At 40.1% G+C, this 27553-nt stretch overlaps 1 protein-coding gene and 1 pseudogene across 5 annotated transcripts in view; both read right to left on the reverse strand.

The window, feature by feature from the left end:
* The window catches only part of Trim37 (tripartite motif containing 37), a 121110-nt gene that overhangs the window by 64924 nt on the left and 28633 nt on the right, over positions 1-27553 (reverse strand). For all 5 annotated transcript variants that reach the window (XM_052197659.1, XM_052197660.1, XM_052197658.1 and 2 more), the window contains 5 exons: positions 23466-23590; positions 19945-19995; positions 16893-16974; positions 11705-11781; positions 1774-1953 (listed from right to left, as the gene is read on the reverse strand). In XM_052197659.1, coding sequence (XP_052053619.1) covers positions 1774-1953; positions 11705-11781; positions 16893-16974; positions 19945-19995; positions 23466-23590 — 515 coding nt within the window. The remainder of the gene's footprint in view (positions 1-1773; positions 1954-11704; positions 11782-16892; positions 16975-19944; positions 19996-23465; positions 23591-27553) is intronic.
* On the reverse strand, positions 24690-27534 carry LOC127695479 (mortality factor 4-like protein 2; annotated as a pseudogene).

Below are 27553 nucleotides of genomic sequence, written 5' to 3' on the forward strand. Positions count from 1 at the left end.
TCAGTATTCATGGGAAAATATTGTATTTTCTTTGACCCATGGAGCAAACTCCTAGTCATCCTGCATATTAGTTTTTATACTATTTGTGTCATTAGGATAAAATTAGCAGGAAGGCTTTCCTGCTTCTCTTTTAATGAACAAATTATATAAACTTATCTAGCTTAATATTATATTTAGAGTTACAGAAAAGCCAGGTGTGGTGGTGCAGATGTTTAATCTTGTACACTTAAGAGGCAGAGGCATATGTGAATTCAAAGGTAGCCTGGTCTACACAGTTCCAGGACAGCCAGAGCTATATACTAGAGAGATCCTGTCTCAAAAAACAAAATAAAACAAACAAAAACTGAAGTAGTAATTCAGTTGGACCTCTAAGTTCAAGGTGTGCCAGGCCTACAGAGTGATTCAGGACAGTCAGTGTTACCCAGAGAAACCCTGTCTCAAAAACACAAAAGAAAACAAAAACCAGAGGTAGAAAAAAGACTTAATTTCCTAATAAATATGTAAATATTATATATCAAAATCGTAAACAAAATGAGCAAGAAAAGTAAAAAGGAGCTAATCAGGAAGAGGAAGGGAATAAATATGGTCAAAACTATAATACATTAAACATGAAAATGTCATAATGAAACCCATTATATATACTAATAAAAACACTGCAGGGAAAATCTGTTAGTTTGTAGGTTGGTAAATTGATGTTAGAATTGTGACTATAAAATGAAATGCCAACAAAGCCATTTGCTCTATTAAATTAGAAAAACAAGACTACGACCCTCAAAAGAAAAAGTGACAGTGTTCCTCCTTGCCACTTCCCTCACTCTCTTCTTCCTGTGTTTAGCTTTCTTTGACACAGCATCTCAGGAAGTCCTGGCAAATCTTAAATTCCCTGGGTAGAAATGCTTAGCCTTAAACTCCTGATCCTCCTACTCTAAATCCCACCTAAATTCTGGAATTATAAGTGTGTACCACCACACCTGGACATTTTCATTTTTGTTTATATACTCCTAACACAATTTTACCAGAAACTAAAATATATTCTGTAAAAATAAGCTTGAAAAGTCAGTCACTGAAATATTACAGTCAAATACAGAAATAAAAAACAAAAAACAAAACAAAACAAACCTGACATAATGCCCTCACTATTCTAGTCTTAGATATCCTCAGTATTCAGATTTAGGTCACATGTTCTATGCACAAGCTAAAGGCACTTTAATCAGTACTCTTGCTAGCACAGCATCCCTCTGTGATTCTTCTTTTCTATTTTCTCCCTCCAACTCCCAAGACAGGGTTTCTCTGTGTAGCCCTAGCTGTCCTGGAACTCATTCTGCAGACCAGGCTGGCCTCAAATCAAAATTTCAGATTTTGAATTTTTAGTTAGGTATGCTCAACCTATAAACCTCCTTTAAAAATTATTATTGTTGTTGTTATTGTTTTTATTTTGGAGACAAGGTGTCTTGTAACCCACGCTGCCTTTAAACTTGTTGTGTAGCCTAGATTGGTCTTGAACTCCAGCCTTTTATGGCTCTACATCTCAAATACCAGGATTACAGACATGAGGCATCACATCTGGCGATATTTTCCTTTTTAATGGAATCAATGACTAGGTGTCAAAACATTTTCTTACTTTTATTATTTATCTAACTACATGGAATTCCTGAAATAAAAGTTATAGTTAGTGTGAAGTTCAATATTTACGTTTGTTAAATGAAACTTTGAAATACAGTTTTGATGATATTATTTCCCTTATAAGTCACAATATCAAATATCTCAAACTACCTTAAAATCACTGTATCATTTTGTCGGTTCAAGTATCCTTCATTTGCAAGTAAGTCCAAACGGAAAAATCTATTGTAGCCCCAGCACTCTCCAACTTCAAAGTCAGATGCAAATTCTCGAATGATATTTTTGGTAGGATCATTGCAGGACTGATGAACCATTTCTACACGATACTCATACCTAAAATGCAGAAACTATTGTTAGTGCAATCAGCAAAGTAACAATAATTATATAAAAATAAACTTGTTACTCCAGCTGAATTACTTTTAAAAATGATATCATTTACAGAAACAGCAGTATTTCAAACTGGCCACACAATGACAAAAGCAATGTGGGGGAGGGAGGAGTTTCTTTGGCTTACACTTCCACATCAGTTTATCACTGAAGGAAGTTAGGACAGGAACTCAAATAGGGCAGGATCCTGGGCGCCAAAGCTGATGCTGAGGATCCTGAGAGGTGATGCTTAATGGCTTGCTCAGTCTACTTTCTTATAGAACCCAAAGTCACCAGCCCAGGGATGATGCAACCCACAACGAGCTGGGCCACGCCCCATCAATCATTAATAAATGACCTACAGGTTTGCCTGCAGCCTGATCTTATAAAGCCATTTTCTTATTTGAGGTTCTCTCTAATGACTTTAGCTCAAATCAAGTTGACATAAATTTATGTAGCACAGTTGACCTCTTGTCAACTTGACCTCACAGCCTTTCCTATCTTATTCATCCCCAAGATCACACATTAATTTCAATATAACAGCATAACACATCTTATAAACTTAAAAGTCCCACTTCTTTACAAATTCAAACACTTTAAAATCCAGTATCTTTAAAACAGCCAGTCTTCTAAAATTCAAAGCCCCTCAGCCATAGGCTCCTGAAAAATCAAAAATACATACTTTCTTACTTACTATAAAAGAACCAGGTCATAGTCACAGTCTGAACAAAGCAAAACCAAAGTCCCAACAGGATAAATATTACAATGTTTAATGTCTAGGATCCACTCACAATCTTCTGGGCTCCTTGAAAGAGCTTGGGCAACTTCTCTGGCTCTGCTATCTGCAGCACAGTGTGTTTTGTAAGATCCACAGGCTCCACTCCACCACTGCTGCCGTTTTCTTTGAGGTTATTCCATTGTACTGGCATCTGGAAAATTCTGATGTTCTAGCTGCAACTGGGCTGCACTTTCACCAATAGCCTCTCATAGATAGGATCTCTTCATGGTGCCAAGCCTAAACTTATTCGCAAAACCCTTTCACTTCTATACCGTCACCAATGGCATCTCACAGTGCCAGACCCCAGCTGTTCTCCATGACCCTTCATGCCTAACCCTACAGTACCACCTGGATGACTCTTACACTATCAAGTTCAGCAGCCAGTGAGATACAACCTTGGCTACCGCTGCAACAGTTTCTGACTCTCAGGAAACACTTCCCAGGAGATTTCACCTCAGTGATGCTGGTCTCTTCTTCTTCTTCTTCTTCTTTTTTTTTTTTCCTTTTTTTTTTTTTTTTTTTGGATTTTGTTTTTTTGAGACAGGGTTTCTCTGTATAGCCCTGGCTGTCCTGGAACTCACTCTGTAGACCAGGCTAGCCTCAAACTCAGAAATCCGCCTGCCTCTGCCTCCCAGAATGCTGGGATTACAGGCGTGTGCTACCACCGCCGGCTAGTCTCTTCTTAATCATTGCTAATTTCTCAGCTCCAGTAAAACAGCATTAACAGTCCCGGGAAAACAAAGACTTTACTTTAGTGGTTCTAGTCTCTTTTTAATCACAGCCAATTCTTCAGCTCCAGCTGACGCAGAATCTTCACACAAATGGCCTGATAGTCTTCCCTCTGAAACATCACAAGCCAGGCCTCCATCTGCATGGCTTTCAATATTCTTATCTTCAGACCTCCTAGAGAACATCCCACTGAGTTCTCAATACTCAATGGCTCTTGTAGCCCAAAGTTCCAAAGCCCTTCCACAGTTTTCTCCAAAACATGGTCAGATCTGTCACAGCAACACACCATTCTCCTGGTGTCAAACTGTCTTAGTTAGGGTTACTAGGGAAGGAAAGGGCTTATTTGGCTTACACCTCCATATCATACCCCATCACTAAAGGCAGTCAGAGCAGGAACTCAAGGAGGGCAGGAACCTGGAGGGAAACCTCTCTACGGGAAACTCTCTACTCTCCCCTTAAATTCTCAGCCAGATATAATGATCCACACCTACTATCTCAGCACTTGGGAGGTAAAGACAAGAGTATCATGAACTCAAGGGCATCCTTGTCTATATCAACTTAACACCAGCCTGGGTATGAGTTCCTCCCTTTAAAACAAAAACATAAGACAAGGAAAAATGGGGATATAGGAGGAACCCTACCCCTTTATAAAGATTTATTTTTATGTGCAAAGATGTTTTGCCTTCACGTACATCTGTGTGAGGATGCCAGATACTCTTGAACTGAAACTATAGACAGTTGCAAGCTGCCATGTGGGTGCTGGGAACTGAACCAGGGTCTTTTGGAAGAGCAGCCAGTGCCTTTAACCACTGAGCCATCTCTCCAACCCACAATGCTCTTCTGTATAACCAAAGTCACCCAGTGTCCTGTAGGGTTACTATTGTTGTGATGAAATACCAGGACAAAAACAAGTTGGGGAGTAAAGGGTTTATTTGGTTTATACTTCCATATTGTTGTCCATCATTGAAGGAAGTCAGGACAGGAACTCAAATAGGACTGGAATCTGGAAGCAGGGGCTGATGCAGAGGCCATGGAAGGGTGCTGCTTATTGCCTTGGTCCTCATGACTTTCTTATAGAACCCAGGACTACCAGCCCAGGGAGGGCACCACCCACAACAGGCTGGTGCTTCCCCCATCAAACACTAATTAATAAAATGCCCTACAGTTGGCTACAGCCCAATCGTATGGAGGCATTTTCTCAATTGAGGTTCCCTCTGCTCCAATAATTCTAGCTTGTGTCATGTTGACATAAAAGTAGCTACCATACTCAATAAATACTACTTGAAAAGAAATCTCAAAATGTCTCATGTGGAACTTTTACTTATCACATGCATGTTTATGCTCACACACCTTGGGAAAGTGAATAAGGCTTGGAAAAAAAAAATGAAGTGTTTCTGCAGACCCTTGCTGATAACTCAGATTTACTAGACTACTGTCTCGATTGCTACATAGTGATTCATGTTTTCATTCTGTATTTTAAAACTAAACTACCCCACTGCTAAACTTTCAACTATAAAATTGAATGTCATTTCAACATTTAATGGAAGAGAATTCTGAACCCACCATGCTTCCTGAAATGAATTCAAGTCCTGACATCTATTTGGTCAGTAATAAAAGTATCAAGCTGAATCCAGTAACAAAGACAATAAAAATATTAAAATATAGATGGAAATAAACAATCAAAGACAGAAATAAAAATCCTCTTTTGCCCCAAGGCAGAGACAGAGGAAAAAGATGGTTGTATGAAACTAAGGACCAGGTAACCAGCTTCGTGGCAGAACACAGAATAAAACGGGTAATTAAGAGATTAACTAGAAGACAGAGCCAAAACTACTGGCCTCAGAATTTATTCACATATAGAAGTCTTGCTCACTATTTCTGGGAACAGGGGCACAGCTTACAGTACACACCCCACAACAAACCTGAGTTTGTTTCCCAAATCTCACAAAATGATGGGAAAGTATGGGATCAGGAGGTCTTGCATAAACTGATAGTTCATATCAAGCAAGTTTATGAAGACATATAGCACCAGTTGGGTGCGGTAGCATATGCCTTTAACTCCACTATTTGGAAACAAAGGCAGGCAGATCTGTGTGAGTTTGAGGCCAAAATTATTTACACATAGTGAGTTCTAGGACATCTAAGGCAATGTAGAAAGACTGTCTCAAAATAAACCAACAAAGGAAGGAAAAGAAGAAAGAAGTATATACAGTTTACAGGGGGGAAAACGGGATAGAATTAGCATAAAGTTTTCATACAATGGGGCAAAATCAGCAGGAAACTAATCAAACAATGTTGAGGAAAGGTACAAAGGATATCAAGTGGGACTGATCAATCCAGACTCTACAGAGGGAAAAGCAGGGTCCCAGGAAGAGAAACATTTCAGGCCCTGGCCCCAGTCTCAGCCTAGACACTGGCAAGTCTGCCCTGGCAGAGAGAACTAGCATTCTTTGTCCTTCCATCAGTGCCTCTGAGAAAGCCTGGGATTGGCTTGGTGCCCAACAAAATATGGGTCTTAATGCCATCTCTTGCAACTCTAAGATCTGCATCAGCTGCTAAGTTCAATTGATTTTATTCCATGGTTTGTTTCTTCTCTATTGGTATATTTTACTTTAACGGATTCCTTTACAATTGTTCACTGTCCTAATTCTAGGATGCAGTTAAGTTGCCAGATTTTTTTCTTTTACTCGTGTGAGTCTTATTTTCCTTTTTTGGAGGAGTGGGGGTAGGGAGGGGTTTTTCCAGACAGGGTTTCTCTGTGTAGCCCTGGCTGTCCTGGAACTCACTCTGTAGACCAGACTGACCTTGAACTGAGAAATCCGCCTGCCTCTGCCTCCCAAGTGCTGGGATTAAAGGCGTGCGTCACCACCGCTGAGTCTTGTTTTCAAATGTTAGGTGGGCTCAGCACAGCATTCAGTTTAGACCTTACTCCTCTCCTCATTCCTAAACAGAAGCCTTCTTCAGAGCCCCACTTATTAGCGGTTTCTCTCCTGTGGTTGATAGAACAGGGATAGTGCATGGGCTCTCTGAAAGCATCAGCCTCTTACTGTTCCCTCTTGTCCTTTCATAAGGTTCATTCCCCGGCCTTCTCTTCCTCAGTTTCCTCCTAAGTCCTAATTAGAACTCTGAGGAACACAAAACAAGAGTCTAATATAAATCTCTGGATTTCTGTCTGGAGCCTTCTTGGGCATCCTAGAGAATGTACCTAGCTTTGTTGGTATTCCGGGACTGAGTCCACCTCACTTCCTCCATCATATATTATATCCCCAAAATTATCATGACTTTAAGGGAGAACAACCAGAGTTAATCTGAGTGTTTCTTATCTTGGAAAAACTACTTTCACTAGCTACTTCATCTAGAAAATGCTGTTCCATGGACGTTTTAACAGAAGTGTGTATCTTATCCTTACTATTCCATCTTTGGCTTTAAGCAAATGGTCCATACCAAACCAACAAATTCTATTCAAATGTACTAGTATATAAAAAAATTACAAATTCCAGCAGGTGATGGTGGCATACCATCTTTAATCCCAGTGCTCAGGAGGCTGAGGCAGGTGGATCTCTGAGTTCAAAGTCAGCTGAACTACAAAGTGAGTTCCAGGACAGTCAGGGCTACACAGAGAAACCTTGTCTCAAAAAGTCACATATGTTTATGAATGTGTACACACACACAGAAACACACAGAAAATTCCTTATTTAAAAATATATATATTATGGGGTCTTGATATGGTGGCACACACCTGTAATTCCATAATTCAGGACTCAGTGGACTTTAAGCTTCCTAATGGTGCTACTGTTTAATACAGTCCTTCATATTGTGGTGATCCGAACCAGAAAAGTATTTTTGTTGCTACTTCATAACAGTAATTTTGCTACTATTATGAACTGCAATGTAGTTCTTTATGGAGACAGAGGTTTGCCACAGTGGTCTCAACCCAATGGTTAAGGACAAATGCTCAAAAGGCTGAGTTAGGAGAATCATGAGTTCAAGGACATCTTGGGTTACCTGGTTAAAAAAAAAATTCCCATCTCATAAAGCTTCACCCACCATCCCAAGGATTTACAGGTAATCCGTGCCTGCTAGGGGGTGAGAGTAGCTGCTAGGGGGTGAGGGTAGCTGCTAGGGGGTGAGAGTAGCTGCTAGGGGATGAGAGTAGCTGCTAGGGGATGAGAGTAGCTGCTAGGGGATGAGAGTAGCTGCTAGGGGGTGAGAGTAGCTGCTAGGGGATGAGAGTAGCTGCTAGGGGATGAGAGTAGCTGCTAGGGGATGAGAGTAGCTGCTAGGGGATGAGAGTAGCTGCTAGGGGATGAGAGTAGCTGCTAGGGGATGAGAGTAGCTGCTAGGGGGTGAGGGTAGCTGCTAGGGGGTGAGGGTAGCTGCTAGGGGATGAGAGTAGCTGCTAGGGGATGAGAGTAGCTGCTAGGGGATGAGAGTAGCTGCTAGGGGATGAGAGTAGCTGCTAGGGGATGAGAGTAGCTGCTAGGGGATGAGAGTAGCTGCTAGGGGATGAGAGTAGCTGCTAGGGGATGAGAGTAGCTGCTAGGGGATGAGAGCACCATTTTATTCAGTGGAGTAGCTGCTGCTAAGGTGCTGATACTTCTATAAATGAGCTCCCTCCCATGTTCTTCCAAAGTAGTCCTAATTATAACTCACAGGACTACAAAAAGAAAAAGGACTGAAAGTAAAGTGGAGACTACCTGGAATTCAGAAGGGACTCAGAGGGACAGAGGGGGTGACAGAGTGAATATAATAAAACTAGACACATGCATGAAAACCTATAATGAAGTTGGGCATGTTGCTGCATGCCTTAAATCTCAGCACTTTGGGCAGCAGACATGAATCAATCTATGAGCACAGGGCCAGACCAAGATCCAGACCAGACATGGCTACACAGTCAGACCCTGGAGAAATAGCTTGGAAGTTAAAAGTACTTGCTCCTCTTCTCGAGGAGGTGTGGGTTCAATTCTCAGCACCCACATGGCAGCTTACAACCACCTGTAACTCCAGTATCAAGGGATTCAACGCCCTCCTCTGGCCTCTGTAGGCACCAGGAATGCATATAGAACACAGATATACAAGCAAAACATTCATGCACATGAAGTTAAAACGCCAGGCAGTGGTACCATGCACCTTAATCCCAGAACTGGGGAGGAAGAGGCAGGCAGATCTCTCCAAGTTTGAGACCAGCCTGACATACGGAGTGAGTTCCAGGACAACCAAGTCAGTTACACAGAGAAACAAACAAACACAACAAAAACCAAAACCAAACAAACAAAATAGCCTAGCTTAATCCCAGCACTCAGGAGTTCACACACAGCCTGGTCTACATAATAAGCTCTGGATCAGCCAAGAGCAAGACCCTGCCTCAAAAAAGAGAGAAACAAAACCCACAATTTTATCATTATATATTCCTAATATGTGTAGTATATACTAATAGAAAATATTAAGACTAAAATAAAACAAGAATAAAAACACAAATTTAAAAAATAAAAACATACTACTATTTAGTTTTGTAAGTCAAAGAAACTATACTATCCTATGAAGTCACTTTAACAATTATACCTTCTAAACAAAATACAAGCTGGTAGAAGTCAGAGGCTACTAGACAATGCACAGTGTGCTCACCTGCAGGTGGAAGCAAGAGGACAAGCTAAGTTTTCCTGAAAGCACTGTCTATCTTGAGATAAGGTCTCTCATTGTCCTAAAACAAAAATGAGGCTAAGCTGCCTTTCCAGAGAGCCCTAGGATCCCCCGTCTCTACTGCTCCAGACCTGATATTCTGAGCACGCACCAAGTCCAGCTTCTTACAAAGGCTCTAGGAAGCAGACTCAGTACGTGCTTTATTGGCTCAGCTGTCTCCCCAGCCCCAAAGGGTATTTTTATGAAATCATGAAAATGTTCTGAAATTCAGTACCAATGATACTTACAGTTGTAGAACCCTATGAATTTATTTAAAACCCACTGAACTATACATTTTTTAAATAGCTCTCAATTTTTTTAATGTTTATATATTTTTTAAATAGCTCTCAATTTTTTTAATGTTTAAAAAGAAAAACCTAAGAGCAGGCAAACTATAAATCTTAGCAGCTATATGGAGGAGAAGCCAGTCACATGGTGCTCTAAGCAACCGCACGATGGGGAGGGCACATTAGAGAAAGAATAAGGCAAAGTCTGATGAATGAGGGGAAACACGCTTACATCAGAGGAGAAAGGGGGGAGGGGAGACTTTTCTATGTAATTCAGAAAAGTGAGAAAACTTAACTGAATTGTACAACTTTTTGGTTTTTAAGGTACTTGAATTGTACCTTATTTGTTTAAAAAATAGTTTAGCTTTGTGAAGCTAAACTATAATACATATTTCAATCCAAACATATATTTATAAAAATTAAGAATATACATAGATAGAAAAACCTAGTGGTCTTAAATTTAAGCCACAGTAATAAGATTTTCAAACTTGTGAAGCAAGAGAGTGGTGCTGGCCTGCTGGGCACTGTTTTAGGAAATGCGGTAGGTATGAGTTTGTTGAACAAAGTTTGTCACTGGGGGCAAGCTCTGATGTTTTAAAGACTTGGACTCGGCTTCCTGCTTGTAACAGAGCATGGGCACCCAGCACTGCAGCTGCCATGCCCCCTAACAGTGGTGGGGACGGACTCCACCCCTCTGTAAACATAAGCCAAATAAACCATTCCTTCGATAAGTTCCTTGTCATGATGCTTTATCCCAAGCCATAAAAATGCAAATACAGTTCTTTACAGAAATATGTAGTAAAAATATTTGCTTTTCATAAAGTCTTTATGTTAATACACAACAGACTTTTTGGTTTTGTTTTGTTTTTTACAACAGGGTTTCTCTGGGTAGCCCTGACTATCCTGGAATTTGTTCTGTATACTGGCCTTGAACTCAGAGATCCATGTGTCTCTCTGCCTATGCTGGGATTAAAGGTATCCACCATGACTGGTTTACAAGAGACGTTAATCACATTCATATAAATTTTCTATATGTAAATATGTATATGAAGTCTCTGTAGAGACAGGAGACAACTCAGATTAGGTTCTCTCCTTCCACAGTGTGGGTTCCAAGGATTAAAGTCAGACTGTCAGACTTGCCAGCAAGCACCTTTAGTGGCTGAGCAATTCACCAGCCCAGCTTACTGACATTTTTACTGTGGTATATTTTTCACTTGGGAACAATGACTCATCAGTTTCTCAATAAATGTGAATAATATAAAGGGTTCTGATAGAAATTATCATGAGAATTGAAACTCTACACCATGATAAGGCACTGCAGACTAGAGCTATGGACATCCTTCACAGAATTAACAACAGCCAAGCAGAATAGCACTCTTGATTTCTAAGCAGTCTGCAGATAGAAGCAGGAAGATTACAAATTCTAGGCCAGCATACATGCAGAATGAGTTCAAGGCCAGTCTGATTTATAGAATGAGATCCCCTCTCAAAAACAAACCAAACAAACAAAAAACCAACAAAATCCCAGGGTTATGGATACTGCTCAGTAGTAAAACATGTGCCCAGGGCCCTGGGCTTCATTCCCAGAACTACAGAGAGAGAAAAGGGAGAAGGGAGAGGAGAAGAAGAGAAAAGGGAGAAGTAGAGCAATACAAGTCAGGAATAGTGGCACACATCTATAGTCCCAGCACATGAGATGCTGCGGTAGAAAAACTAACAATTCAAAGCTAAACAGTGATGCCCTGTCTCAAAAAAAAAAAAAAAAGAAAGACATAAAATGGTAATTTAAAAAAAGTATTTAGTAAGAATTATAGAGTTGAAGTGTACTGGCTGGTTTATGTTGACGTAACAGAAGTTAGTCATCAGAGGGGAAGCAGCATCATTTGAAAAATGCCTCTGTTAAGATCCAGCTGTAAGGCATTTTCTTAATTAGTGATTGAAGGAGGAGAGCCCAGCCCATTGTGGGTGGTGCCACCCGTGGGCTGGTGTCCTGGGTTCTATAAGAAAGCAGGTTGAGTAAGCCAGTTAGCAGCACCCTTCTGCATCAGCTCCTGCCTACAGGTTCTTGCCCTGCTTGAGTTCCTGTCCCAACTTCCTTTGGTGATGAAAAACAATATGGAAGTGTAAACTGAATAAACTTTTTCCTCTTCAACTTGCTTTTTGGTCAGAGTTTCATCACATCAATAGAAACCCTAAGACATAAAGTACACAACTTTTTACTGAAAATTTTAATTAAATCACTTACTTGGAAGTTTCAGGTAAGCCAGCTGATAGTTCCAAAAATACAGATAAATAATAGCCACGTACAACTCCATTTCCATCCTTAAAATACAACAGAAAGAAAAAGAGGTTATATAAAACAAACTACAGATCAACTCCAACAAAAAACTTTAATGGAACAATGAAACCAACAGAGCACACACTGCTATCAGGTTAACAAGTATGTCTAAGCTTAAAAGCCAGTAAAAAAAAAAAAAATTAAAAATCCAGGTTTTAGTCCATAACAATTTTAAACTTTCATATATTAAAAAGGTCTACATTAATAAATTAAGGAATTTATCAAAAACTATAACAATAGTTACAAAGTCTTAACATCTACAGACAACTTAACAAATCAGTCTTAAGAAAGAACAAAACCTCAAATGAAAAAAAACTGCAAATGCGTACACTAGAAGTGAGAGAAACTGGGAACCAAGAATAATAATGAGGACCTAACAGACAGCCAAGTCCTCTGCTCCTGAGCTATATTCCCACATTCATTTGGAATTTTTAAAGTAATAGGATGAGATTCAAAGTAAAGAGAACTACAACAGGAAAAAAGAAACAAACCTAACTAAAGATAGGCAAAACATGCAGGGCAGTGGTGGCGCACACCTTTAGTCCCAGCACTTGGGAAGCAGAGTTCAAGGCCAGCCTGGTCTACAAAGTGAGTTCCAGGACAGCCAGAGCTACACAGAGAAACCCTGTCTTGAAAAACCAAAAACCAAAAAACAAAACAAAAAAAGATAGGCAAAACTACATAAGTAGATTTGTTTACAAAGAAAAGTAAACTGAACAAAACATGGGATAGATGCTACATCACTAATTATTAAGACATGCTAATTAAAACCTTGATGAATATGACCTCACAAGAATTAGGACAGTCCCTTTATAAATATAGAAAAGAGCTGGCAAAGTCCATTAAAGTGAAACATTCCTGTACTGTTGATATTAATATGCAAATGTTGTTAAATGGTGTAAAAATACCATCTCTCTGCCCCGGCAAGTCCACTTTCGAAGATCGACAGGAATAGCTGACAACAGTGTCTTAAAGAGATGCCTGGCCCTGTGTTAGCAGCAGCCTAGACGTGAGTATATAGTGAGACCTGTTCTCAAGAAGGGGGAGGAGCTAGGTGGGAAAGTGAGGGAACAAAATGTAAAACACACATATAATGGAGTATTCATCTTAATGAGTGACAAATTCTATGCTACAAAATGTTTTTAAAAGATGAATCTTAAGGATGTTATGCTCATTATGCTGAGTGTACTAAGCCAGTCAGAGTAAATGACTGTCTGATTCACTCCAGAGTCAAATTCACAGAAACTAAATTCAGATTAGGACCTATCAAAGGCTGGGAGCGGAGAAAACAGGTGTGTGTGAAGGTGAGCACTGCAAAGTCTGTTGAGTGTTTTGATATAGGATCTCGCAGACTAATGGAGCTTGCAGTGTACTACAAGGCTCAGGCTTGACTCAATCTCAAGCCCTGGTTTGTTTTGCTTGTCATGAAATGGCATCTCATTGCATCATCCTAGCTGCCCCTAAACTCAAACATGAACCAAGCTGGTCTCAAACCCAGAAATCTACCTGTCTGTCTCTACGTTTACCTCTGTCTCCAGACTGCTGGAATTAAAGACAGGTCCTGCAAACTGAAACATTCTGGAAAGTTCCATTTAGGTTCCTAAGACTCAAAAGTAAACCAAATTTACAAGTCCAGAAAACTTCTAAAACTAAATAAAATAAAAAATAAAATTCATGGGTCTCCTCTCCAGGGTTACTGAGGTAGTGAAGAGAGGAGACACTCTCACCTGTCAGCTGACTCTGAGTTACACAACCAGGGATGCAACTTGCATGTGTTCATGGGCTTTTCAATGATGCAGCTGCTTTTGAGTCATCCATTCTTCTCCAATAAACTCACTAGTTCATTAAGCTCTCCCTGCTTCCTCAGTAACTTCCTGCTGAACATCTGTAAGCCTCCAACTGGAGTTAACTTTGCTCCCTCAGTCAAGCTACCACAGCTGATCTGCAGAATGTTGTAAATGCCTGGTTTGATGATGTTTTCCTATTTATATGCTGTATCTCCCTATTTATTCTTTTAGATTTGCTTGCTCTATAATTAAAAAATTTACTCAGTCAAAGCAGCAACTACAGCCACATACAAGACATAGCGAAGATAGTTGGTGTCTTAGGGTTTCTATTGCTGTGACAAAACACCATGAACAAATAGCAAGTTGGGGAGAAAGGGGTTTATTTTATTTAGTTTACACTTCCGCATCACAATCCATCATTGGAGGAAGTCAGGACAGGAACTCAGGAGGAAGAAACTGATGCCGAGACCATGGAAGGAAACTGCTTACTGGCTTGCTCAGCTTGCTTTCTTATAAAACTCAGAACTATCAGGGATGGCACCACACACAATGTAAGACTCTCCCACATTGATCAACTAATTGAGACAATGTCCCAAAGCTGGATTTCATGGAGGCATTTCCTCAAGTGAGGCTCCTTCCTCTCTGATGACTCTTATGTCAAGTTGACACAAAACCAGCCAGTTGGCAATATTCATAAAATGCTCTATCAGTTTCAAAGGAATAAATGTTCCAAAGTTGCTGAGGAAATCTCTGGCTAAGAAGACCTTTACTGTGCCAAGTTGGGAACGAGAAAACAGACTAGTCTTTGTGAACAGTGTCTAGCAAATTGAAAGCTTTTAAACCATACCGTATTGCTCATGCTTTTTGGGGTGGGGGGATAGAGAGATAAAAGCACCTGGTTACACTTCCAAAGAAACAAAGTTCAGAAGCATCCACATGGAGGCTCATGATGTGCAGGAGTGCACAGACATACATGCAGACAAAATAATAATAATCATCATCATTATCATACCATAGTAACTGGTCAAAAAATTTTAAATAAATTTGTAAAAATTACAAAAAAAAAAAAAAAGATATTGGGACAGATGTTGTGACTATGACATACAGTGACGAATACCCAGAATGGTCCTAAAGTATCTTATCATACACAAGCAGCAAAATAAAAAAATTACTAGAATTACTTCTATCTGCTAAGATCATGGCAAAAAAACTTGGGCACTAACTCAGTGAGACTATATATAGATCCAACCAACAAATGTAAAAGAAATGACACAGAAAATGACTATCAACAGCTATTAATACCACAAAGAAAAAAAAAAAAAAAACGCCAGGAGGTGGTGGCACCTGCCTGTAATCCCAGCACTCTGGGAGGCAGAGGCAGGGGGATTTCTGACTTCGAGACCAGCCTGGTCTACGGAGTGAGCTCCAGGACAGCCAGGACTATACAGAGAAACCCTGTCTCGAAAACAAAACAAAACAAAAAAACAAAAAAACAAAAAAAAAAAGAAAGAAAGAAAAGAAAGAAAGAAAGAAAGGAAGGAAGGAAGGAAGGAAGGAAGGAAGGAAGGAAGGAAGGAAGGAAGGAAGGAAGGAAGAAAGTAAGAAAGGAAGGAAGAAAGTAAGAAAGAAAAGAAAAGAAAAAAATTCCCACACAAGACATTTCACTATAAAAGAACACTAATTCTTGCCAAAGGAATGTATCTAAAGCCAGGCCTCATGGTTCACAGCTGTAATCCCAGCACTCAGAATGTTAGTGCAGAAGAATCAGGAGTTCAAGACTAACCTGAATTACACCAGTAAGGATCAGGCCAGCCTGAGCACACATTAAAAACCGGTTCAAGATTAAAAACAAACAAACAAAAAAACAAACAAAAAAAAGGTGTGTGTAGGGGTGGAGGGGTATAAGGGGGATGGGGGGATTATGTGCAGGAAAGACTGAGCAGCAGTTAAGAGCATTTGACCCAAGTTCAATTCTCAGTACTCACATGGTGTATCACGAACACCTATAATCCCAATTCCAGGGGGTCTGATACTGCCTTCTGGCCTCCAAGAACACTATACTTATATGTGGTATACATACATACATACATACATACATACATACATACAGTCATACAAGCTATAGTGTGCTTACAGACAGGAGCCTGGCATGGCTGTCCTATGCAAGGCCCTACCAGCAACTGAGGCTGATGCAGATACTTATACCCAACCATTGGACTGAAGTCAGGGACCCCCATGGTTGAATTAGGGAAAGGATTGAAAAAGCTAAAGGGGGCAACCCCATAGGAAGACCAGCAGTCACAACTTACCCAGACCCCAGGGAGCTCCCAGAGACTTGAGCTGCTAACCAGGAGCATACTCAGGAAGGCCAGTTTGAGCCCCAGCACAAATATAGCAGGGGTCTACCTGGTCAGGCCTCAGTGGGAGAAGCTATACTTAATCCTCAAGAGAGGTACGCACCAGGGAAGGGGGAGGCCTGGTGGGGAATGAGGGAAGCACCCTCTCAGAGGCAAGGGGGAGGAGGAATGTGATGAGGAACTGTGGGAGGAGAGACTGAGAGGGAGAACAACTGGAATGTAAATAAATAAAATAATAAAAAAGAAACTATCCTTGCATTTGTGGCCTATATTACCAGTAAAACTAAAGGAATTTACTGCAACAAAAAAATATCTTATTTAGAAAAAAAAAAAATCTCAGCAGGGTGGTGGTGGCGCATGCCTTTAGTCCCAGCACTAGGGAGGCAGAGGCCGTTGGATGTCTGAGTTAAGACTAGCATCGTCTACAGAGCAAGTCCCAGAAAAGCCAGGGCTACTCGGATAAACCCTATCTCAGAAAAACAAAACAAAAAACTGCAAAAACATCCTAAAAAATTTATTTTAGATTTACTTATTTTATATCTATGTTAGGCCTGCATTTATATGTGTGCACCATATGTGTGCACATCTGACCCTTGGAGGTCAGGAGAGCCTGAGGGTCCCTTCAAATTGGAGTTACAGATGGTTGTGAGCTGTCACATGGGTGCTGGAAATCCAACCTCTGTCCTCTGTAAGAGCAACAGTGCTCGCAATTGCTGATCCATCTCTCTAGCCACTAAAACTCATCGAAACATACTTATCTCCCAATAAAGCAGAAATAAATTTAGTGATGTTAAAGTTTACAAATTTATATTAAACAGTTTTTCGCAAAAAGATTAATAAGTGGCATGAATTTCTAATTTCCTTACTCCTTTAATAAGTAAACTAATATACTTCAAAACACTAAAGAAAAGTTCAAAATTGAGTTGAATTTGTTAATAGGAAAAAACTTACCGGGTAAACTTTTAACCTCCAGCAGAGTCCTGAGACCTGAAGAGGCGGGCTATAAACAGGATCTGCTCTTTGCCTCAAAGTGCTATAGAAAAAAAAAAAAAAAAAACAACCAAACTCCAACATCAAAACTATTATGAAATGGCAACAAGCAAAACCAAAACCAACTCCACACCGTATGTCAATATTTAAAAGACTGAACAACAGAAAATTACTGAACATGTCAAAGTTTCACTAAATAAGCTTAGATATATTTATATTATAAATTAATGATACTGAAACATTCAGCAGTTATCTTTTAAAGTCTCAATTAATACACAACAAGAACCCAGTAACTGCCATTTAAGGAAAATCAGAGAACAACTAAGTAGCCCAAATTTAATTCTGACTCAGTAAGCATTCTTTATTATTTCAAATACAAAAATATGATGAAGAGGATGTTGGATGCTCTGGAACTAGAGATACAGAGTTACTTCATGGTACAGCATGTGTTTAGCATATGCAAAGCCCTAGACTCAATATTAAGCTCCAAAAATGATTAAACAAAACAAAACTGACCAGTCCTGTATAGCATATTTTTTAATGGAGAAATAAGAATGTACAACAACCCTTAAAATTTCCAGGGAAAACTCAGCAAGGCTTTTAGCTACAAAATTATCCCATAAAGATGGTGAAAACAGGCTGAGGAGGAGCTCAGGTGGAAAGTTCCTCCCCAGCACAAGGACGTCCACCAGTCCTCAGAGCCTCAATGGAAACGGTAAGACATGGTGCTTGTACTCGCAGTCCCACCACAGGAGAGCTGGAGCCAGATACACACCAGGCCTACTTGGGAACATTCCAGAACACTAAAAGACGTCACCACACACAAACTGAGGACTACAGAAATGGTTCAGCAGTTAAGGGCATTTAATTTTCCTTCAGAGGACCTGAGTTCAGTTTCCAGCACTTACAATGAGTATTTACAACTATCTGTTACTCCAGCTCCAATGAATCTGAAATCCTCTTCTGGACACCTTGGGCATCTGCACTCACACATACATATACAGTCACATACATACATATACATATACAGACACACGCATAATTTGAAATAAAAATTAAAGAGGTGGACAGCACCTAAGGTGTCTTCTGGCGTCCACATATAAGGACATACAAGTATAAATTAAACCTAAAACGCACGTGCACACACCATACCACCCCACCACCCCCACCCCCACACCACCATAGGGAGAAATGGATGGTGCAGTATGGCTTTCTACTTACCTGCACCTACTCTATTTCTTTCCCAAAGGTCTTATATTCTTAGTTCCCTTTTTTGTCCTGAACTTGAAAAACAGTCTCTCATAAACTTCATGACTTAATATACTTACTTCTAGACCAATATGGTGGTTATTCCTTTAAATCCTAACCTTTTCTTTTCTTTTGTTTTTTTTTTTTTTTTTTCGAGACAGGGTTTCTCTGTGTAGCCCTGGCTGTCCTGGAACTCACTCTGTAGACCAGGCTGTCCTCGAACTCAGAAATCCACCTGCCTCTTCCTCCCAAGTGCTGGGATTAAAGGCATGCGCCAGCGCCGCCCAGTGTAATCCCAACCTTTTCTACATAGCAAGTTCCAAGGCTAGTTGACTATATAGTGAGGTCCTGTCTTGGACAGATAGATCAATTGATGGACCTATGGATGGATGGATGGATGGATGGAAGGATGGATAAATGGATGATAGAGAATGGATAGGTGGATGGATGGATAGATAGATAGATAGAATAGATAGATAGATAGATAGATAGATAGATAGATAGATAGATAGATAGATAATTGAACTACCAAAGTTTCTAATCTTAGAGAAAATTATCAAGCTAAAAAAATTGCTTTGTAGCTGAACATAAAAATTTACATGTTTCTTATAATGGCCTCTTAGGCACGATTTTTTACTTTAAGCATAAAAAACAGATAACCAGTACCCTTCTTTCCACAATTTTAATTTCCTGGATACAAAAGGAAATTTGTGTGCTAAATTTTTAAAAATACTTCCTTTGGGGCTGAAGAGATGCCTCAGCAGTTAGGTGCACTAGCTGCTCTGCCAGAGAACTCAAGTTCAGTTTCCTGCACCTCAGCTCACGACTACCTGCAACTCTAATTTCTGGGAATCTAAAAACCTCTTCTGGCTTCCATGGGCACCAGGCTATGGTGTATATACATGGTGTATATGCATATATGCAGGCAAAATACCCATACACATCAAATAAAAGATAAAATACATAAATATGTAAAATAAATTTATTAAGCTGGGCAGTAGTGACATACACCTTTAATCCCAGCACTCAGAAGGCAGAGGCAGGTGCATCTCTTGAGGTTGAGGCCAGCCTGATCTACAAAGGGTAGCCTGGTGTAGAGAACTAGTTCCAGGACAGCTCGGGCTAGAAAAACCCTACTTGAAAAGCAAAACGAAAAGTTCCTTTTCCCAAACTAAAGAAACAGTCACCCCTGACAATACAAGTTGAACACTACTAATCCATAATCTGAAATCCAAATGTTCTAAGTTCTGAAACTTTTAAGATCCAACAAAGAAGCAATCAAGTAGAAGATACATACCACACAGTATGGTCAAAGCAGTCACTGAGAATACTGTATGGAATTACCTTTAGGTTATTTTATAAAGTACATATAAAACAAAAATATATTTTGCTTTAGACTAGACCTTATATAGTGAAGATATTTTATTATCTGTGTGGTTTTTGTTTTGTTTTATAACAGAGGTTTCTCTGTGTTGTCTGGCTGCTCTGGAGTTCTCTAGCCCAGGCTACCCTCAAACTTGGAGATTTGCCTCCCTGTCCCTGGAGTACAAGTATTATAGGTGTGCACCATCATACACAACACTATGTGCATAACTTTGAAATCCACTATTTCTGCCCTATGACATGAGAAATGAAGTTGAGCAGGCACACTCCAGACGAGCTCTGTTTCCAAGAAGACTTCATCAGCTCACTCCTCCACACAATGAGACCGTCTTGGCTTTTGCATACAAGACAAGAAAAACCCTGAGTTCTCAAAACCTCTTACCTGAAGTTCTCTAAAACAAAAGTAGCTGAATCATAAGATGGTACCAATTCACTAAAAAGAAACAAAAGGAGAAAAAATTAACTATTACCTTAATTGACAATTTTCAATTAGTTAAAAAACAAGTTCCTCAATAATATCTTGAAAACTGGGCAGCTGTAGTGCCTATAAAATATTTCCAATCTTTATTAAGCATATCATTAAATCATATCAGTTCATAAAACATCAAGTTTATAATTAGAATGGAAATACAACAAATACTTCAAGGTTATTTACTAGGAATTGCTGTTTAGTTAGTTGCTGGGGCCCTCAAGCACGCTGGGTAAGCACGGCCCCAGCTCTCCTATACTTTTGTAGAATTAGAATATATAATTGAGGGGACAACTGGGACAGGTTTGCACAGTGACACTTTCTTGGCAAGGTAAGATGACATCAAATAGCCTAAATTCCATATAATCTCCAAAGAGACCTAATCTATATGCATAGGATGAGCTAACGGGTAATAATATATCCTGCTATCAACTACCTTTATATCAAGCGGATAATTTGTGGCACTGTCAGTAAAACATCATTTAATACAAAGCCATACTGTATATAGTATTATAATGTCATAATTGTGATTATAAATTAAATAAAACAAAATAAAACTATATCTATAGTAATGTGTAGTTTGCCATGTGAATATGTTAATAAGTAAAAATTAAAAAATATTTTAAGTTTTATCTCAATCAGACTATATGGTGATCATGCATGCAGCTCACAGAAAAAAAAGGGTCAGAAGTTCAAGTCTAGTCAGTTACATAGCAAGTCAGAGGCTAGTCTAGGCTATGTAAAGCCCTATCTCAAAAATAATAAAAGAACAAATTTATCTAAAAGAAATCACATATCCTCCAAAAGAGAAAGATGTACTTTGCCCTATAGTTGTTATACACACACACACACACAGTTCCTGTCCTTGAGCACGTCAAGCACGCCTATCTGTCTAATCTCCAGTCAGCTTTGGCATTTTTGATGAGATTCACATCCCATACTTCTGCATCTTTGTGCCTCAAGAATCCTGACTATGTCATGAGAAGTCAAATACCCAGAGGCCTGTCCAATGTTTCCCAGGACCGATGCAGTCAGTACCTGGAAAGCTTTTTAAGAGACCATAAACATAATGAGAACTCAAGTAGATTTTCTTAAAATAGACTTCAAATATCAACCAAAAGTAACATGTTTTTAGCTATCATCCTAGGTAATATATAATCATTGGTCAGTTTACCCACCAATTTACTATATCCTCTAAAACTCAACCAATTCTCTTGTTGGTGAATCTATATACTGGTCTGTTTGTTTGTTTGTTTGTCTAGGTTTTTTGTTTTGTTTTGTTTTTGTTTTCTGGTGAAAGTGTTTTGGGGTCTTTTTGTTTTGTTTTTTGTTTTCTCTTATGTGTTTATTCTAGTGAAATGTGTTGTTTTTGCTATAAACCAGATTCAGAGCACAGAAAATCTGTCTATCCCAGGATATTGTGATATCTCTACATGTCCTATTGGTTTCTATTGCTGTGATAAACACCATGACCAAAAGCAATCTGAAGAAGAAAGGGCTTATTTCAACTTGCAATTATAGTCCATCTCTGTGTGAAGTCAAGGAAGAAACTCAGGGCAGGGCCCTGAAAGGCAGGAACTCAAGCACAGGCATGCAGGAGTGCTTACAGGCTTGCTCCTGACAGCTCAGTCAGCCTGCTTTCTTACACTACCCAGGACCACCTGCCAAGGGGTAACACTACCCAGTAGCCTGAACCCTCTCACATCAATCATTAACCAAGAAAATGTCATAAAGTTTTTCTTAAGAGGTCAAGAAGATGAGAATTTTCTTAACTTTCCACTACCCAGATATAGGTTTGGGTCATGCTGACAAAAGCCTTCTAGTACTCTGCATGTGTATTTCTTACAGAAAACTTCCACAGACAGTAACAGATGAGTGCTGTGGAAGGTCAATAAGGGCAGGCTTGTGGAGTATATAGCACAGCCTCCATCTCATGCTCTCTCAGCACTGCCTCAGCTTTCCTCAGTTCCCTTAGCTTTCCTCCTGACATTATTCTGGTCTTTACAAATTTAGTCATGTCATGTTAGTGTCAACTGTCTGTCTTCACAGAAAATGGAAAAGTAGCCTTAAACCATCTGAAAACCTCTAAGTCACAGATAGTTAAATATTTAGATCATCCAGTTAATCAGAACATCACAAACAAAGGGAAGAGACCCAAAGGCATCCACTGTATGGGCTACATAGTTTCCCTTCCCAACTTAACCATTTCTCCAGATACCTGAAACTAACTATGGATTGACAGTTAATCTTTATGCTGTTGAGAAGAATTTGAAGATTCAGCAAGTCTGAAAAATTGAAAGGGGGAATCAAGGTTGCAAACTTTTTCTATTAATTGCTTCCACCCACTTTGTTAAAAATTGGAGACATGACATCAACTTCAAACCATTTGAGTATTATAACTACCTTTAAGTTTTGATTAAAAAGATACACATTTAAATGGTAAACAAAAAGTGAATAGGGCCTTTAAGGGAGCTCGACAAGTAAAGGTACTTATTGCCAAACCTAACCATCTTGGAATTCAATTCCTTACACAGAAATGGTGAAGAGAGAGAACAGACTTCCCAAGCTACCTACCCTCGGCCCCCAGAGGCACCACCAGAGGCATTCAGGAACCACTTCTCACACAAGAAAGAATAGTTCTTTGGGGCTGGAGAGATGGCTCAGCGGTTAAGAGCATCAACTGCTCAAGTCCCAGCAACCACATGGTGGCTCACAACCATCTGTAATAGGATCCGATGTCCTATGCCCTCTTCTGGTGTATCTGAAGACAGCAACAGTATACTCATATACATAAAATAAATCTTTTTTTTAAAAAAAGTAGTTTGATTGATGGACTTAGTAAGAATAGCTGTTTTCTATAGAAAATGGAATGCTAAGTAAAGAAAAATATTTCTAATTTCCTATCATTTTCCCTTTACAACCAAAACATGAGCCTATCACATTCTTAGTGTTGTGTTCGCTCTTTCCACCAACTAGGTTCTGAAAAATCAAACCCAATCCACATAGTGCAAGTGCCTGTAATAACCCACTGAGCTATTTCCAAAGCCTACCAGTTTTTGAGACCAAATTTACATGCAAAACAGCTTACATTACTGTAAATATTACTAGCACCTTAAAAAGAGATGATTAGCTAGGAATGTTGGCACACATCTATGATCACAACACTTGAGAGGTGAAAGCAGGAGGGAGCTCAAACCCACCATACATGAGTTTATTTAAGGCTAGCCTTGGCTACATGAGATTATTTCTTAAAACAAAATGAGTTAAAATAGCTTATTCAGTGTCTATTAGAGTCCCTTCCATTCTCCAGATTTTTCTCACATTTCCTTAATAAATCTATATTTGATCTGCTTAATTAAAAAAAGAAAAATAGATTCAAGTATCTACCCTGATAAGCAAACTTAAAAATGGACGTGCAGATTTGAATCTGATACCTGGTAAAGTCTGGTGGGACAGGTGTGGTAACAAAGGATGCCATGGGCTTGCGGTGAACTTGCTGGAACATCATCAGGATCTCTGAGCTCTTGGATATCAGCTCACTCTTACTGCAAGATCGCAACTGTGTGAGGAAAACAGTATCTCAACCAACAAAAAAAATGTTCAAAGGCACAAATTTTTTTATAAAAAAGGAGAGGTGTGGTAGTCTACACATTTAATCCCAGAACTCGGGAGGCAGAGGCAGAAGGATGTGAGGTTTATGCCACACTGGTCTACACAGCCAGTTCCAGAAATCTGGTATACATATCAAGTTCCAGGTCAGCCAGGGCTACATAGTGAAAACTTATCTCAAAATAAATAGAAAGTCTTAATTAAGAAAACTTGGGGCCAGGTATGTGGTGCATGCCTTTGAAATTATTGCTTGGAAAGTAGAAACAAGCAGATAGATCTCTGTGAATTTAAGACTAGCCTGGTCTACATAGCCAGTTTCAGACCAGGCAACTAGTTCTGACTGGTGAGAGGGAGAATTATCCTTCCCAAGCGATGAGCCCTCTAAGTAGTTATGCAATATAACATTCAACCTTGAAATCATATATACATAACAAAAATGGACTCGTTGTGATTATATGTGATTATATATTTGTACAAATATATTTTCACACTGATACATTTAAACTACTTTATATACTAATGAGCAGATACACCTTTAACACGCATTTCTAATTTTATTTTTGCTTTGCAATTTAGAAACAAATTTTAAGATCTGAAATACAATTCCTAAATTGTTGCTACACAATAATGCATTGCCTCTATCATGTTAGAACGTGCATTAGACTCAAATACAAAATCCAGGAAACAAATAACCATCCTTCAACAATTTGAGCAAAGACAGAATGAATGCCTAAAGAACAAAAAAGATGGACTTGCAGAGGATGGGCTGTTTACAGACATCAAACAACATTAAAAAAAAAAGAAAAAAGAAAAGCACAAATGCATGGGTTTCTAGGTATGTGCATTAAGTTGAACCTTTGGCACTAGGAACCAGGGCATCTCATCACGTAAGCATTAACACATATCAGAAAACTGTGTGTCAAAGGGATAGAACCACCAGCATTCAAGCAATGTCGTCAACTAGGCAATAAAATGGTCTACTGAATGTCTTCTTTGTCTAATTACTACATATGCCGACAGCAACTTTGAAATGAGGAAAGAAACTGGGCACTCCTTTTATTTTCTGTCTACAACAGAACAGGAAAACAAACTGAAACATAAGCCCTGTTTTACACTGACAGTTTTAAAGAACATCAATTATACCATGAAAGGACTAAACAGAAGTGTTTACAGATACCAGACAATAGTGAGTGGTCAGTAGACCTTCACAGGGCTTTGCAATGATAGTCAGCAGAAGCCACTTTGTAATCACTGGCAGTAAACAGAGAGGCAGAATTCTTTGCCAGATACTTAAGGAAATCACACAGATAGCCCAGCAATAGTGCCAGGTTTTTCTCATCAAGGGGTATATAGGCCAACATTGCCCCAATTCTTACAGTCTCAGTAGGTGTGGCGCCCATAGATCTGCACATTGGCGCATCAGGGTGAGCCAGCAGAATCTCAGCATACTGAGGCCTTTCACACTTGTGGAGCAGCTGAGTGCCCATCATCACATTGAAATACTCTTTTATCCTTCCCACAGCTTCATTAACTGCATACTCCTTATTATCAACATTTCCCTGTGATTTCTGGCAACTGGCATGTTCCTCAAGAATAGCATCTACATTCGTTTTAGCAGGGGGCTGGAACTGTTTCTGTCTAGTAACCAAGCCCCAGGCCTCCACTAGCCATGGTTTTAATTCTTCAGGGATCTTCTCCTTTACCTCTTAGTCAGGGTTTCTATTCCTGCACAAACATCATGACCAAGAAGCAAGTTGGGGAGGAAAGGATTTATTCAGCTTACACTTCTGCATTGCTGTTCATCACAAAAGGAAGTCAGGATTGGAACTCAAGCAGGTCAGGAAGCAGGAGCTGATGCAGAAGCCATGGAGGGATGTTCCTTACTGGCTTGCTCAGCCTGCTCTCTTATAGAACCCAATACCAGCCCAGGGATGGTACTACCCACAAGGGCCCTTCCCCCTTGATCACTAATTGAGAAAATGTCTCCCAGTTGGATCTCATGGAGGCACTTGCCCAACTGAAACTCCTTTCTCTGTGATAACTCCAGCCTGTGTCAAGTTGACACACAAAACCAGCCAGTTCAATTGACCCCTTGTCAACGTGACACACAAACACATCACTATTAAGCCTCAACCCCTACTTTCTTATTCATCCCTAAGATCTAAATTACTTTAAAAGTCCCACGGTCTTTACACATTTAAAGTTCAATCACTTCAAAATGTCCAATATCTTTAAAATTCAAAGTCTTTTAAATAATTCAAAGTCTCTCAACTGTGGGCTCAACTAAAATAATTTCTTCCTGCAAGAGGGAAACATATCAAGGCACAGTCACAACCAAAAGCAAAACTCAAACTCCAATGGTTCAATGTCTGGGATCCAACTCACAATCTTCCAGGCTCCACCAAGGGCTGGGGTCACTTCTCCAGCTCTGCCCTTTGTAGCACACAGCTTGTCTTCGAGGCTCCAGCTGCCTGTATCCCACTGCTGCTACTGTTCTTGGTGGTCATCGCATGGTACCAGCATCTCTAAAACACTGCTATCTTCCACACTAATTAGGCTTCACCAATAGCCTCTCGTAGGCTCTCTTCATGGTGACAAGCCTCTGCTCCTATGCATGACCCCTTCAAGTCCTGAGCCATCCTTTGTAACTGAGGCTGCACCTTCACCAATGGCCTTCCATGGCCTCTCACTGTGCCAAGAGCCTCAGCTGCTCTTCATGACCACCTGGGTGACTCTTACGCAGTACCAAGTCCAGCCACAGCACAAAATACAACTGTGGCTATCTCTGGAACACACTCTCTGTGCTCTCAGAAAACACTTCCCAGAAGATGTCACCTCAATGATGTTGGTCTCTTCTTAAAATCACTGCTAATTTCTTAGCTCCAGCTAACCAGCATCAATAGTACCAGTAACACAAAGGGTTGCTTTAGTGGTTTTGTTATATTGTTAGTCACAGCTGATTCTTCAGCCCCAGCTAACCAAAACCACAGAATCTTCACAATCAAAACATGGCCACTGTAAGAGTCTTTAATCTTCCCTCTGAAATTTCATAAGCCAGGCCTCCATCTTCTGCACTCAACATTATCTTCCAAGCTCCTACAGAACATTCCACAGAGCTCTTAACACAGAATGGATCATCTAGCCCAAAGTTCGAAAGTCCTTCCACACTCCTCCCCAAAATATGGTCAGGTTGTCACAGGAACACCCCACTGCGCTGGTACCAATTCATCTTAGGGTTTCTATTCCTGCACAAGCATCATGACCAAGAAGCAAGTTGGGAAGGAAAGGGTTTATTCAGCTTACAGTTCTTACATCCCATGGAGGGATGTTCCTTACTGACTTGCTTTCCCTGGCCTGCTCAGCCTGCTCTCGTATAGAACCCAAGAATACCAGCCCAGGGATGGTACCACCCACATGGGGCCCTCCCCCTTGATCACTAATTGAGAAAATGCCCCACAGTTGGATCTCATGGAGGCCTTCCCCAACTGAAACTCCTTTCTCTGTGATAACTCCAGCCTGTGTCAAGTTGACACACAAAACCAGCCAGTACAACCTCCATCCTACTCTTGAATGCCTCCTCACGCTCCACAGTGGGGTCAGCCTGTGCCCCTTTCTTCTGAGGGGCTGGGGGACTTCACTGGTACTGCCACAGTCTCCATTGCCAGGAGTCTTCTGCTTGTTCTTCCTTGTCTTCCACACAGAACCAGAAGGGGGTTTCTCAGCAGCGCGACCTCCCCATCTTCCTGGCAGGGCTGGAATCGAGTTTCTTTGGCTGCAAACCAGCCAACTTCTTTCCTAAGGCAGCTCCTCTCATCTTACTTCTGGGCATATTGCTTTGAGTTGGTATCTTAAAGATGTCTTCTTCAGCAGATTGTTGTCTACCAGTTTGAGAAGCCTGCTTTCTGGAATCCAT

Source organism: Apodemus sylvaticus, chromosome 10 (assembly GCF_947179515.1).
Source record: "Apodemus sylvaticus chromosome 10, mApoSyl1.1, whole genome shotgun sequence".
Lineage (NCBI taxonomy): Eukaryota > Metazoa > Chordata > Mammalia > Rodentia > Muridae > Apodemus > Apodemus sylvaticus.